At 51.3% G+C, this 15,869-nt stretch overlaps 1 protein-coding gene across 1 annotated transcript; it reads left to right on the top strand.

Annotated features, from left to right (window-relative positions):
• The first annotated feature begins 3,264 nt into the window (after positions 1–3,264).
• Positions 3,265–14,974, top strand: BANF2 (BANF family member 2). Its single transcript, XM_060030980.1, has 3 exons — positions 3,265–3,390; positions 11,429–11,539; positions 14,834–14,974. Exons 1-3 carry the CDS (start codon positions 3,265–3,267, stop codon positions 14,972–14,974), a joined length of 378 nt encoding a protein of 125 aa, XP_059886963.1.
• The last annotated feature ends 895 nt before the right edge of the window (positions 14,975–15,869 follow it).

Below are 15,869 nucleotides of genomic sequence, written 5' to 3'. Positions count from 1 at the left end.
GGCCTCTTCCTCCCACTCAGAAATCCTGATCTCTTACCGCCAGGCCCCGAGCTGGGCCGCCAGCCCCGACTCACCGTCCCACGAGGCGATGGGTGCTGCAGATTCACGCAGTATCGCGTTTTCACAGATTGAGAGATGTTCATATTGAACCGCTGAAGAGAGAGATCTGTGTTCTCCACGTAATGTTGTATTCGCAGCTCACACATCCATGGATTTGAGACTCGCAGAGTCGGTGGCTTCTGGACAAGAATCAGTTGACACACCGAGACCACTTTCCTTAGGAGCCCCCTGGCCCCGAAAATCAGTGCATTTCGATTCATCACTCCTTGGAGAGTTTAGTTTCATCCAAAACGTTCCCTGGGGCAGGAAGGCTTACAAGGAAGGTCTGGAGGAGAGTTGGGAGCATGGGGACGGGTTGGGGGACCAGTGCTGTGAAAGCCACAGATGTTTCTGTGGTTGAGGTCAAGTGTTTCCCGTGTGCCAGCGCAGTACTCAGCACTGGGGCTGGGGTGCGGAGCAAAGGCTGTTTGGGAGGCGCTGCGGCCCTTGGGGGCCTCACAACCTACTGGGGAGTATGTGGAGGGTGCTGGGTTGCTCTCCTACCCTCAGCCCGTATGGTGGTCACTTCCCCAGGTAAGTGCCCCCAGGAACACGGCGACTACCCTGATTTTGTGTCCCATCCCCGCCCCTGCAGCCTGTGTGCTTTGCAGGTCACTAACCTGCTTTCTGAACCAGAGGGAAGACACATGTATCAGGCCGTAGTCAATGTCTTAGGCCTGGCGTACGAGGATTTGACTGGAGAAGACACACATGCACAGCTTCTGGAGGAAAAGCAGTGTTTTCCTTTGGGGGAGGGGGCGTGGCTTGCAGGCCCTGCTGCAGCCCGATTATTTCCAAATAGGAGTGGAGCTGAGGGTTGAGCCAATGAACAAAGGGAGGCAGAGTCGAGAGTCACAGGGAAATCAAGCGGGAGCCTTGATCGACCACATGTGACGCACCTCGGGACATTTAGGTGGCACATGCTAGTAAACCTCCGTTAAGTGTAAGCCAGCTGGAACCGGATTTCCTGTTGCTTGCATCATAAACTAAGGAGCAAACCTCCAGCGCGGACAGGCAGAGAGGAGTGAGGGTGTCTTCACACAAACGACGAGGACAGTGACCCTCGTGTAGGGAAATGGCTGGTTCTGGTGGGCCCGCTTCACCCGGGGACACAGACCCTTACGTGTATGGAGACTCGACTTCTGGAGATCTGATGGGATATTCGGGACACTGTGCACCTCTGCGTCCTCATTAAGGCCCTAGGAGACTCACATCCAGGGGGAAGGTGGCCCATTGGCGGGGTGAGAGGGGTGAAAATACAGCTTTGCTAAGAGACAGCGTTTCTGCCTGTGGCTTGAGCAAGTCCTGCTGGGTTGGAAAAGCTGACTTTTCGGGCTGAATTTAGAACACAGGCGACCAGTCAGGTGACTTAACAAGAGAAAGGATTAGGGCCCCGGAAGAACATTGCCCCAGTTCCCAGGTGTCTCCCGAGCCTCTTGTCTGAAGGATGTCACGCTTGATAAAGGGGACAATTGCCTTACTGTGAAGATGCAGCTGGGATGAGGTGGGGCAAGGGGCAGACCTGGGGCACCTCCCCACCTCGGAGATGTAGTTAGATGTCCCCAGTCCGAGGAGCAGGGCAGCAGGCAGGGCACAGATCAAGGATACAGACCTGTGAAGATCTCCACTCAACCACCAGCCCATGGACTTGAACAGAAGAAACCCAGTAAATTCTGAAGGGGGCTGAGATGCCAAGGAAACTGGCCAAGTAGTGGCCTGAGATTGCCCATCCCTCAGGGAGATCCCTGAGCTTGTGCCCACAGGAAGTGGGGTGCTACAACAGTGAATCTTCTTGGGAGGCATCAACACCAAGCCCCTCAGATGTTAACAAGGCGGTGGATGGGGACCCACCCAAACCCAGAACTGGGGGCAGCACCTTGTCTGCTGGAGGAGCTGGCTTCACCACAAGGGCAAGGACTCCCCAATATTTCCTCAATACCGTATGTGCTATCGACCAATGGCAACTGAGTGTGTTTCCCACCTTCTCCTTCTCCAAATGGAGAATTTCCCTTCTGCAAATTCTTACTGCAGATATCCTGGTTTTTCCCATCGTTGCTGGCTATGTTGATGATGATGAACTGCAGAATTTAGTTCATAGGTTACCATCCCTTGAGTAGCTACTTCCAGACATGATGGGGAGTACGATGCATCTCACAGAAAATGTGAACTCAAGTCTGAATCCAGTAACTGGATGAATCATAGAGCTCCGCCCTTTGGGGGAGGGGTGAGTCCATTTCAGCCACCTGTGGGTATTTCTGATGGCTACATAAGGGAAGGAGATTGTACCAGTGTTAGTTCATCAAAGGGGTAGACCATAGTGGGACGTTATGGTTACTGCCTTCACACCCACCTGCCCTTCTCTGGATAATCATCCTGATTTTGTGCAGGTAACTGTACTTGAACTCACAGCTTGTACAGCTTAGAGAAAGCTGACTCCACTCCCAGATCCAGGACTGGACATACGGCTGGATGAGGCTCTGCTTGGAACTCCTCTGAAACAGTTTCTCTCTCTTTAGAAACTTCTTCTTTTGGGGTTGAGATTTGGGGGGGGGGGGGCGCGGCATGAGTGCTGGAGCAGCCATTTCATCACCATGAGGGGAACCAGCCCCCACCGAAACCAACACAGGGAAGAAAAGTTGAAAGAATCAGAGAAAAGGATCTGCAACCCTGATGGTACCAGACCCACCCTCGCTCTTGGGCTCCTGACTTATATCATGTCTTCTTTAATATTTGAGCCAGTTAGAGTTTTCTGTTATTGCAACCAAACAACCAGCTATTACAGAATGAGATAAAAGCTAAAATAAAAATATGAAAAAAACGCTGGAGAAGGTAGATTCACTGGCTAAGAGAAGCAGGCTGTTTCTTTAAGCATTTAGGGTGGGAAGGTTAGCAAGGAACCCATCAGAGCTCTTAGCATCAATCCCACCCTTTTCATGGGGAGTTTTTGGGCTTATCTGAGACCATCACTAACGTCCCCACCTAACCCGTGCAGGTGGGGATGCGTATGTAAAGGTTTCAAAGCAGGGCGTTGCACCTGGCATCTAAAAGTCCCCAATAAACGTTGGGCGGTGGCAGGATACTCACTGTCTGTTGGCCCCAGCCCCCCGCCCCGGGAAGGCCGAGGGAGTTCCCTAACCACCTCCCTCCCCATGGCTGTTGCAGAATATGGACCACATGTCTCCCAGGCTGAGAACCTTCCTTTCTGAACCCATTGGAGAAAAGAATGTTGCCTGGGTAGATGGGGTCAGCCGTGAGCTTGCAATCAATCTGTGCACCAAAGGTTTCAACAAGGTAATTCCTCCTTTCTCGTTTCTCCAACTTCTCTTTCAACCTGTATTCCCCTAATCCTGCCAGATGGCAGCCAGTGCCACGTGTCCCTGCCAGTGGCTGTCGGAGAGCAAAGCTGCCACTTGGCCGGGCGCCACATGCTTGGTTGGAGGCTACTGACCCCGCATGCTTGGGCAGCCGCCAGGGTCCACAGATAATGGGCAAATCGAATCACTGTGGCTCAGAGCAGCTGGGCTGTGCGTGACTCACTTGGTGTTCAAACACCCAGGGGTCGACAGCAGCGAGCCGGCCGCCCGAGTCTGGGGCCGAGCTGTCAGGATGGACGATTTGGGTGCACTCCCCACCCCCATGAAGAGACATGAGGGTCTCTTGTCCTATCAGGCCATGGCAGGTGGAGTCATGGCAGCCTGGTGTCTACACCAGAGTACGAGGAAGTGAGTTATTCTAAGATGTCACTAGCGGTCCGAGAACAGCCTCAATGATGGCCAATGGAATCGGAACGATCTCTTCTGGGCAACTGTTTCTATGGTGCTATTATATAAGGCTGCAGGAACCTTAGGAGAGGATGGGAGATATTCCCAAAGAGAACCCGGAGAAAGCGAGCGGGTGGGAATTCACAGGAGCATTGCACACTCGGTCGAGAGAGGCGCCTCCGGCAGAGGTACTGTAGCTCGTTCCCTTTGGCCTTAAAGTCAGCCCTCACCGCTGGGCGGGAAGAGGCTGCAGAGACGCCCAGGGAGGCGGGGAACCGCTGAGTGCGCAGCTGACGGTGAGATTGGTTTGCACCGGCCCAGCGCATGGCTGTGTCCAGGGGGCAGCTGGACGACTGGGCCTGTGGTTCTCTGATGGACACGCTGCCCTGCACCACTTGTTAAACATTCTGAATATCACCCGAATCTACCACAATCTGATACCCAATAGGTGGGATTGTCAGGAAGACAGATTGAGGTAGATTTGCTTCTTTCCTCCCAGATAAAGCAGAGAGGACCATTCCCAAGCAGAGAGCAGAGCAGGCAAGTCTGATCAGGGAAGACATTTTAAATTAAAAATTATTTTTTAGAAGAAATGATCGTCCCTTTTACTTTTCTATTGTGGTGTAACATACCCACACTGATGTGACGGGTTCAACTCAGTGAGTTTTTATACAGATATACATGCATAGACCCACCACCCGGATCTGGTGGTCAGGATCCTCGAGAATTCCAAAAGCTTCCCCTGTGTCTCTTGCCAGTCAACTCCACCCCCCACTCCCAGAAGTCACCGCCATTCTGGCTTCTACCACCATTGGTTTAATGTCTCCATAGTTCTGAGGTGTTGTTGTTGTTCAGCCATACTCATCGTTCAAAAAATATTTTAATCTACATACAGTAAATTTCACCTTTTTTTAGTACACAGTTCTGCAAGTTTTGACAAATGCACGTAGTCATGTAGCCACTACCACAATCAAGGCCTAGAACAACCCCATCGTGCCAAAATGTTCCCCTTACCCGTCACATTTCCCACCTTCAGCCCCTGGCAACTACTGATTTGTTTTCTGTCCCTATAGTTTTGCTTTTTCCAACTTGTTTCAAGTGATTCTAGGAGGATGAGAGGCATATTAAAGATAAAGGAATGAATGAATAATGGGAAATTTTCAGGCATCCGAGAACTTGCTACATAGAGTCAGGGCTATAGGGAAGGAGGAACTGGCCAGGTCCCTGGAGATCTGCTCCTCTGTGTTTCCCACCTCCTAGCTAGCTGTGACCAGCCCTCTCCTTTTAGGCTCTACTCATTCCAAGGGCCACTAATTCCAGGCACTGATGCCAGGGGTTCACCTTCTTCCTCTGCTTTGAGCCCCTCACCCACCTGCGAATGAGATGAGAGGTCGCTGTCTCCACTTGACAAACGAGGAGACAGAGGCTCTGGAAAGTGAGTGCCTTGATCAGGGTCCTGAGTGAGGACAAGAACAGCCATGGATTATATGGTCACAAACCACCCAAGAATATCAGGGCCAGGAGGCCACCCTGGCGGCGCGGGGGGGGGCTTTACACTGAGATTTGGTGATGAGCTCCTGAATCGAGTGCTGGAGCCTGGCTGGGCCTATACGAGGATCCAGGAGGAGACCCCAGTGTCGCACCGACAAGATGAGCAGGCGCTTCGGGGGGGGCGGGGCCGTGGGCGGGGCCAGCAGTAAGAGGCAGGTAGATCCCGGCAGGGCGGCGCCTCAGATGTAGCAAAAGAAACGCAGGTTCCTGTAGTGCTTTCCATAGGCTTTATTTTTTAGAGCAGTTTTAGGTTTACAGCAAAACTGAGAAGAAAGTGCTGCGAGGTTCCCTATGCCCCTGCCCCGTACACAGCCTCCGCGTTACCAGCACAATGGTAGGTTTCTTACGGGAGAACCTACACTGACACCTTATCTCCCCGGGGCCCAAAGTTGACATTAGGGCTCACACTTGGTGCAGCGCATCCTGTGGGTTTGGACAAACGAGTGATGACAGGTATCCACCACGGTGATGTCCTACAGATCACTTCTCTGCCCAACAATCCTCTGAGCTCCTGGGTTTTCACACCCTGCCTGCAGGAGGCCTGGACATGGCAGGCCCCTCCCCAGGCTGGGGGTCCCTGGGGTTTCTTGGCTGTGAGCAGAGATCCCCTCAGGCTCCACGCCTGCTCATGGTGCCTTCCTTGGCCTGTTTCATGGGTGCTGGCCTTTCCGAGGACCTGCTGGGATGCAGATGTGTGAGGCTGCCCTCAGCCCTGCCTGCCTGGGCCCCGCACACCGCTCCCGAGACACCAGATGCTGGAACCAGGAGATGGGACACCAGCCCCGCCCTGGGAGCCCAGGGTGCATCTGGGTGTGTCGATCATCCCTCTAGGACTGTGGCCCTGGACAGGGGCAGGCATGGAGACACCTTCTCAAGCTCCCACCAGCCTCTAAGTCCAGTAATTTCTCCTCGATGCCTGCCCCACCCAGTCAGACTTGCATTTCTTCTTCTACAGAGGCATGACGTGCTTGGCGGGGTTGCCCCTATCTCTCTCTGCACTTTCCCAGAGCTTTGTCTGTGGCTTGAACAGTTCTCTGACTCAGTTGCAGTCCTGACTTTCAAAACTACGGATTCACCCAAGTCTCAAAAGTCAAGAATGTGGCTGCGTTTTCTCTGGGTTTTTTCGTGCCTGCCCTCCCCTGGGGCTGACGGCTTCGGCCTGACGATCTACACCTTGGCCGTCCAGCACGGCGGCCGTGGGCCACTTGTACCTGCTGCGTACTGTCTGAATTGAGTTGTGCTATAAATATAAAATACACATGGCCGCGTTAAAGACTCAGTGCCAAACAAACAAAAAATGGAAAGCACCTCATCAATAATTTTTTAATTGATTACATGTTGGAATGATAATAATTTAGAAATATGGGAAAAAATTAAAATTATTAGAGTTCATTTCACCTGTTCTTTCCCCCTTTTGCCGTGGCTTCTAGACAATTAAAAATGACACGTGTGCTGGCCCACATTAGATTTCTACTGGACAGCATTGGTCTAGATTTAACGGCGAAATGTCTGCAAAGGTGATAGGAATGACCAGAAGAGGGAAGATACATCGTGCTCAAGGTGTCCGCGCCAGGTCTAGCTCCGCCTTATATTATTCTGTCCCCCCACCCTCACCCCCATGCTCCACCAGACTGTTCATGAACTACAAGCACATGGGGACCACCCTCCCGCGGACCCAAGGCCCCTCTTAAAATGAACTTTTGTCTCCTTCATGGGCCCACTCATGGCCCGCCCCCTCCGGAAGCAAGCCCTCCTTCTGCCCACCCACCCTGGCCGGACACGTCGCTGTTTCTAAACGCTGAGTACCCAGCGGACCCCTTGCTGTCACATTCAAACTATTGATTGTTTTTTCCACGCGTTCTGTTAGAGGCACAGCTCCCTTTGGTGTCCTCTCGTATCTTCTCTGAAGAAAGGATTGTTCTGGGTTTCTTGTACTCCTCCTCTCCCTAGGAAAACCCAATGGAGGGGGGTGAATTTCCAGGCGCTCAGTACATTCAGAGTCATGGGCAGTGCCCTATGGGGTGACTCCAACAGCGTGGAAGTAAGTTTCACATCCCACAGAATCTGGTTTGCCTCAGTACCCTTTGAACGCCCTACGAAGTCATAACCATGCCTAAATCTTCCTTCTGAAACATACTTGGAAGATGAGGGAGCAGCAAATGTCCGGGATGCCCACCTGCTCCCCAAGCCTCTGTCACCTAATAGAACCAGCACCTGATGCTTGCTCCATGTCAGGCACTGATCCGAGTGCACTACATACAGTTATTTCATTTAATTACCAAAAGATCCCATAAAGTATACTATTTCGTCTCTATTTCACCGATGAGAAAACAGGCACGAAGCAGCCAAGTGCGTCACTCAAAGTCACTCAAGGTGAGAGAGACAAAATCTGAATCTGGCAGACAGGCTCTGGGGTGGGCAGTAGGGCAAGGGACGCCCCCCGCACCCCCAGCCCTGCCTGACGCCCGGACCCTACAAGGAGTCAGTCACAGAAGCTTGGGGTTATCCTATGCAGGGTTGCCAGGTAAAATACAGCACGCTCAAATTAAATTTGAGTTTCAGTTAAACGATGTTTTTGTGTAAGTGTGTCCTAGGGAGATGGGCAGGGGGAAGAAAGCACAGTGGGTTGGACATTCATGCTTCAGACAAGGAGTTTTACACTGGAAACACTGACAGAGGCTGCATTTGCGAGGTTGTCTTTGACACTCAGTGGCCCTGAAGACTGAGGAGTCAGCGTCCAGTCAGAGAAAAAGAAAGTTGTTCATCACACAACAAAGCCTGGTGGTGCTGTAAAGTCCATTCGCCACGGGCGCTGAGGGGCTGGGAACTGGCAGGGGGGGAGCTTGACAGTGAGGGGCCGAGACTACGTGTCTCTGTTTGAAAGGCCAGGTGTCATAGTGGAGATGAAAAATTTTTTTTTTGGCCGCTCCATGGGGGATCTTAGTTCCCTGACCAGGGATCAAACCTGCGCAGCCTGCAGTGGAAGCACGAAGTCGTAACCACTGGACCGCCAGGGAAGTCCCTGAAATTTTTAATGAGCGTGGACCAGGACCTAATCTGCGGGCCCAGTGCAAGATGAAGATGGGTGGCCCCTTGTTGAAATTAATCAGGAATTTCAAGATGGTGGCAGCACACCAGCAAACCAAGTGGGGCTCTGAGCTCAGGGCCTGTGTGACGGCATAGGTCACTCACCAGGGACCTCAGACTCAAATATCGCTACTGTTTCGCAAGGAACAGGCACGGCACACTGGAGGCTGGTCCAGACCTGCTCACGATTGGGATGTGGCGTTGACGGAAGTCTTCCCTCGAGCTGCCATCCTGCCACACAGGCAAAGGCTGCCTCGGGAAGGAATGAGCATCCCTGGCCTGGGTGGCGGGAGGTGGGGACGTCTGTCAGGGTATCTGCATCACTCTCCCTGCAGCCAGGTCTTTCTGAGCTTTGGTCCAAGGAGGCAGGGGGTGGCTCCTCTTCCCCCAGGTTAGGGGCTCGCTCTCTAGAGCCTGCAGAGAAACCCAGAGGGCTTCCTTCCATCAGGGCCATGATGGGAGCCTACGACTCCTGCTTCCCTGGGGAGCAGGGAGAAGCAGGTCGACTTCCAAAGAGAAAGGGCAGAAGGGAGCATCAAGTTGCCACTTGGGTCTGGAGGCCAAAAGATGAGGCCCTCTTGCCTGTGGCTTTCCTGGAAAGTTTGCCTCTGGTCCTGCGAGCCACGAGGTCCCTGGCATCCTGGCTGCTGGGCGTGGAGGGACATGGAAGCTCTGGTTACCAGAGCAGCCGACGCCAGCTCTCAGGATGGTGGAGGTGCCAGGCCAGGCCACAGATGGGTGGGGTGTGCTGGAATGGGGCCGAGGACAGGAGTCTTACCTCCAGGGTTCTCCATGACCCATCTAGAGAATGGACGGTGCGCATGTCAGGATCCAAAGCAGGAAAACGTATCAGGGGTCTGAGCCTGCCCATGGTGCTCAAAAGCATCACTTACTACTATTATCATCCATGTTCTCTCTCCTGGGACAAAGCTCTGCACCTCCCATACCTACTGCAGCAACGGGCTCAATCAACATTCAGTAAATGTTCACTTTTTAAAACGTTGAATTAAAAAACATCTCAGGGACTTCCCTGGTGGCGCAGTGGTTAAGAATCTGCCTGCCAATGCAGGGGAGATGGGTTCGAGCCCTGGTCCGGGATGATCCCACATGTCGCGGAGCAAATGCGCCCAAATGCCACAACTACTGAGCCCACACTCTAGAGCCCGCGAGCCACAACTACTGAGCCCACATTCCACAACTACTGAAGCCCGTGTGCCTAGAGCCCATGCTCCACAACGAGAGAAGCCACTGCAATGAGAAGCCCGTGCACCCCAACGAAGAGTAGCCCCCACTCGCTACAACTAGAGAAAGCCCGCGTGCAGCAACGAAGACCCAGCGCAGCCAAAAATAAACAAATTAATTAATTTAAAAAAAAAACTCAGTAAAATCACCCCTGAAAAGACGAGGATGCTGACAAAAGTAAAATGAACTCATTCTAACCAATTACACCGCTTTTTCAAAAAGATGATTAAAGTAGCAATTTAAAATGACCATGAAATTCTAGCTTTTGTCTCTTTTCAACAACTGGATCTGGACTAAAATTTTTTTTAAAACCCCAAACTCCAATGCTTGGGTATATTTTATGACTGGAATTCAGCTTTTATTTAATTTGTCTTTTTAAAAATGCATTCATTTTGGTTAAGATGAAGTTTGCTTGGTTTTATGTAAGTGAAATACATAGACGCCAGTGGGTTTTCCTGGAGGGGGCCCAGGACTCAAGGCCTGGACACTGGTTCCCATTCATTCCAGGCCAGAGAGCTGGGCACTGAACGTGGCCTTCCCCGTTCATGTCCCGGCCAGTCTGTGGCCTTGGATGTCTCTTTCTCCTTGTGGCCCTTGCCCCTCATGACTGTCAGTGATGAAACAGCACGAGAGGAATGAAAAGCTGTGGGACCAGGACTCAGAAAACCAGAGAACACCATACAACTTTGACTTGTGGGCACTTAATCTTTACATGTGTTTTTCATCCACAGAGACCCTTCAGAAGGGGAAAAGGGGCAAGGTTCAGTGTGCTTGATACCTTGTCTGCTCCTCCCACAGGGCTGCAGTCTTCCAGGACAAAAAAGGAATTTGCATTTCTCCACTGGTCTCACACTGAATTCACTTAATCCAATTTGCAGGGTGGGGCGGGGCAGATGAAGGGCCTTCAGAAGATGCAGAAACTGAACCCCAGGATCTACAGGTTCTCACTTCAGGTTAAGTGAGTTGCCTGGAGTCACAAGGCGGGTTTGCAAAAACAAACTGATACTAAGGTGCCCTTCACGTGCCAGTCCCAGGTGCAGTGGTTCTCAGCTGTGGGAGATTCTGTCCCCTGGGGGACACCTGGCTATGTCTGGAGATGGTCATGATTGTCACAATTCAAGGTAGGGGGTATACTGCTGGCATCTAGTGGGTACAGGCCAGGGATGCTGCTAAACTCCCAGCAATGCACCTGAACACAGAATTATCCCAAATGCAACAGTGTCAAGGGTTAGAAACCCTGTGCTTGAACCATTGAGAAAGTGGCAGGGTGGGGGGCACCTCTAATTCCTGTGTGTGTTTCAAAGAGAGAAATATTAGGTCCGAGGCCTGAAGGGAGCATCAGAGGTACACGAGGCTCTCCCTACTCCAAATATTGTTCCGGGACCAGCATTAGAAATGCAGAGTTTCAGGCCTCACCCCAGACTTACTGAGTCAGATCCTGCCTTTTTAACAAGATCTCAAGGACATGTCCACATTCCTTCCAGGCTACACGGCCCCCAAAGCCACCTGTAGAGATGGACATTTAACTTGACCTCACATCTCACCCAGGCCAGTGTCCGAATCTGCTTCGCCAGGGTCAGGGTTTCAGGGACAGCCCTTCTCCCTTGAATCTGACCTGTGCTCCCTCCATTGATTTGCCAGGGGAAGAGAAGCACAGCTGAGTACGTTTCCCGTGTTCCTCCACGCAGGCCTACATCCTGCTGGGACAGTTCCTTCTGATGCACAAGAACGAAGCCGAGTTTCAGAAGTGGCTCATTTGCTGCTGTGGTGCCACTGAGTGTGAGGTGCTCCTGCTTCCTGTAGACCCTCCCCCCGCACTGCCGCTAGGAAATGATACCTCTGCACTGGCTCTGGGCTCCAAGTCGTTATTTTTCTTTTCCACTTTATTGACACACATTTGTTATAAAAAGTAGTTCAAGAATGTAAAGAAGGACAAACACAAGAAAAATGACCCCCAGATTCTACCACCCAGAAACGGCCATCATTCACCTTATTCACCAATATCATGCCAACTGTCTCTTTAGCATAAATTTATCTAAAGGAATGGATAATTTTATTTAAAAATGGGGATTAAATTTTAAGTCAGCGTAGCAGTTATCTATTGCATAACAAATGAACCCAAAACGTAGCTGCTTCACGCACACAATCATTTTGTCTCGCTCAGTTTCTGAGGGACAGGAACTGAGAGATGCTTAGCTGGGTGGGTCTGTCTCAGGGTCCCCTGTGAGGTTACAAACTGTGGGCCGGGGAGCAGGTTGGTGGGGGCTAGGGGACCCACTTCCAAGAAGGCTCCTCACGTGGCTGGTGGCCCAAGGCCACAGCTGGTCTCTGAGTGGGCCTCCCTCGGGCTGTAAGGACCTGGCATCTAGCTGCCCCCTGAGCAGGTGACCCAGGAGGGAATAAGAGAGCAGGAAGCTGCAGTCTTTCATGACCTAGACTCTGATTCATACAACATCACTTCTGCCTTGTTCTAGTTTTAGAACCAAGTGCCTACATCCTCAAGGGAGAATTAAACTTTCTTGAAATAGCAAATAGTATGCAAACATTCTTAAGAGCATCACAGACAGATTTTTGAGGTATAATTTACATATGGTAAAACTTGCCCTTTTTAGGTGCATAGTTCTATGAACTTGACAAATGCATTGTCCTGTAACCGCCACCATCATGGAGATAAACAGCATCTTCGTCACCCCAGCGAGTTCCCTGGAGCCCCCCTGTAGTCATCCCTCACTCCTCCCCAGCCCTTGGCAACCAACGGTCTGTTTTCTGTCCTTAGACTTTGGACTTTTCCAGAAAACTGTATAAATGGAATCACACAACATGTCGCTCTCTGAGGTACATTGTCTTCTTTTACTTGGTATAATTCAGTTGGGATGAATCCATGATACAGGCTTCTTAAACTTAAGAAACGTAGCAGGTGTTGTTGGTGTCCAGCCCATATCCTGGCGGCATTCACTGTTCTAAGAGAGTCCGTTACTTCACTCAAAAGCAGCTGAATCCCCTCGGCCTGAGGGGTTCTCTGGCTGCAGGAGTGGGGTCAGCCCACGCACAGGGCAGGGAAGAAATGCCTGGGAGTTAACACCCAGGGGAGCCGTTAATCATGGGTGGAAGTTGATGGCCAAATGCCCCGGGTCCTCTGCCTGTGGGTGGGACAGCTCTGAGGCAGTCTTCCCCACTCTCCACTGGAGCTAAGCTGAGCTCCCCATAAAGGGTGGCACCGGCTCTGTAACACCCGGCCTTGCTTCCTTCCCCTCCCTGCCTTGATTTCCCACTCCCCTACCAGGGCTTCCTGGGACCACCCTCTATACACAATGAAATACTCAAATTTTAGAGTCTGCTTCCAGAAGAACCTAACCTAAGACAACAGTGTGAATATTTATTTTAACAGAAGAAAAAAGTGGAACTGAACTGAAAGAATTGCTGAACTTCACTGAATCTTTTTCTTCATCACTAGATATAGTAATTTCTAAATCAATTTCTTCTGAGTTTAAAGAATAATGTGGAGAAAACAGTAACAGTGAAGTTAGTATCATTAGGTTTATTTTAAACTTTGTTTTTCAATATTAGATGGTATAAACTCCTACCAAAGAAAGAAATAAAAGTAAAAAGAAATTAACACTTTTACTTCTTCCCTCTCACTTTTTAGTTGGTTTTATTGTTACTTTTAATTTGTGAAGGTTTAGATAGCGTATGTGTTCTTCCCATAAGCATACCCCCTGCAGTTACTTAGTTTTATATTTAAGAGCTTATCATTAATTTTTGTATCATTATTTTAAAAATCATAGCTTTGTCATTCCTGAATTCTTTATTTTGATACGTCTCTTTGTTCGTCGAGTTGGATCACCGTATCAGTCAGAATAGGCCACAGAATGCTGCTATAACAAGCAAACCCCCAAATCTCAGTGATTTAGCCAAACAAGGTTGATTTCTCTCTCATGGTACATGTCCAGTATATGTCATCAGGAGAGCTCAGGAGCTGAAACGTCTGTGAGGAAGAGGGGTCGACACTGACTCTTGGCCCAATATCTGTAGTTTGGGGGCATCCATGACTCAATACATGATTTCAATGAGTATTTATGGAGCGTCTAAGGTTCTGAGCATGGTTAGACACTGTGGGAAAAGCAAGGGAAATAAATATGAGTTTCTGTGGTTTCAAGGAGCTTACAGCCCAGAAGTGATGGGAGAGGGGAGGGCAGAACAGCCCAGAGGTGGTGGGAGAGGTGCAGGTGGGGGTAGGGGGTGTGGCCAGGGGGCAAACAGCCAGTAAAGGGGTCTCTGTGTCAGGTGCGGGTCACGCTTCATCACTGTGAGCAGCTGACCTCAACCCTGCTGGGGACTCAGGAGTCAGTGTAGACACGTGTTAATTCACCCCACCCTGGGGTGTCCATCACACCTTCTCTGTCCTTTGTTGAGGACTACTCCCCCGGGGAGTTAATCACTCAGCACCCAAGCCAGCCGCGTGGTGAAAATGAACCCCGCTGAGAAGGTGTTCAGGCCCCGAAGGGCAGGCACGGACAGCCAGGTGTCGGCCAGCCGCGTGCACCCAGGCAGTGACGGCGGGGCACACAGCAGGGCAGGACACTGACAGCTCTGCTGCAGGCGGGGTCTGGAGTAGCCCTGGCTTTGAGAACAGAATCCACCCCTCACCACTAGTTCTAAGACCTTTGGAAAGTCAACCTCTCAGCCCAGCTTCCCAGCTGTAAAATGGTGATAATAACAGTATCTACTCAAGCGTCCAGAAGATTAAAATTCCTGCAGCTGGTAAGAGCTTCATGTGTGGTAGCTCTAAAAACCTAAGTTTTGAAATGTGCAGCACTGACTGGGTATCGTTATTGAAAGAAAGGGGAGGTGGGTATGGATGAGTGTGGCCAGGGAAGGCTGCTAGGAGGAGGTGTTAAAAGGGGAGGTCAGGGTTGAGTGAGCTGAGGATGGAGAAGAGGGAGGGGAGGAAGTAGGGGAGAGACGGAGCTATGAGGGGAAAGACAAGCCCAACTGGCCCAGAGAGAGTGAGCTGAGGACCCTGCAGGAGAGGTAAGGGGTGGGGCTGTGGGCTGCCGAGTGCGAGGCTCCCCCGCCCCTACCGTTTCCCCCAGACAGAGGCTGAATGTGAGCAGCTAGCTGGCCCCATTTCAGAAGGCTCTGTCTTGAGGAAGCCTAGTGCTCTCAGCAGTTGGCAGGACCGGGACACATCTGGGCCGATAATCCAGGATAGTGGGCCCTGCTCGCACCCCTAAGAAAGACACTGTAGCAAGTGATGTGAAAAATACCCACAACCCTCCTCTCCTCCTGGTACCCACACCCTTCACAAAGACTCTGCAGCTCCGCCTGTCAAGAGTCCATCTCCCTTCCTGCTGCAACTGGACCGCCCCTGTGACTTGCTTTGGCCACAGGCACATGGCAGAGGTGACACCGTGACAGGTGTGAACCCCCTGTGACCACCACGCAAACGAGCCTGGGTTCGCTCACTGGAGGACAAGAGACACGTGGCCACTGCCCCGGCCCACGGCCAGCCAACCCCCAGATGTGCAGGTGAGGCCTTCCTGGACCAGCCCGCCCATCAGCTGACCTCAGACCCATGAGTGAGTCCAGCTGAGGTCAGAAGTGCTTGGCCCAGATGAGAAAAACCCAACTAACCCACAGACGCGTACAAATACATCTCACTGTTTTAAGCCACTGTTTTGGGGGTAGTTTGTGGGGCAGCTGTAGCTAACATAAATCGCCACGTGAGGCCTGGGAGTGTGGAGTATCTCCAGGTATTAACTGAGAATCTCCTACTTGACCTCTATTTTAGAAAGCCTCCTGATGGCCTCCTGGTGGGCGGTGGTAAGGAGAGGGGTCACCACGGGTCACACACAGAAGCCAAGCGACTGTGATGGGGGTGGAGAAGGAGAACAAAATATTTTTTTAAAAGTGTGTCTTGGGGTGGGAGGAGGTGGGACAAAGCTGTGACAATCTCAGGGCGAGACCGGAGTGTCCATTGTGTGACCAGCTGTGGGTGGTCTGGGGTGACTGATTCCTGGAAAGGTCTGAAAGGAAGCTGGAGACAAACCTTTAAGCAAGTGTTTCTGGAAATATATATAAATTTTAACCGATAGCTGCTCTAAATCTTTACAAGCAGGAATACAAGGG

This window comes from Delphinus delphis, chromosome 15 (genome assembly GCF_949987515.2).
Source record: "Delphinus delphis chromosome 15, mDelDel1.2, whole genome shotgun sequence".
NCBI classification, from domain to species: domain Eukaryota; kingdom Metazoa; phylum Chordata; class Mammalia; order Artiodactyla; family Delphinidae; genus Delphinus; species Delphinus delphis.
The sequence above is the reverse complement of the archived record's forward strand: the minus strand, read 5'-3'. Positions and strand labels throughout refer to the sequence as shown.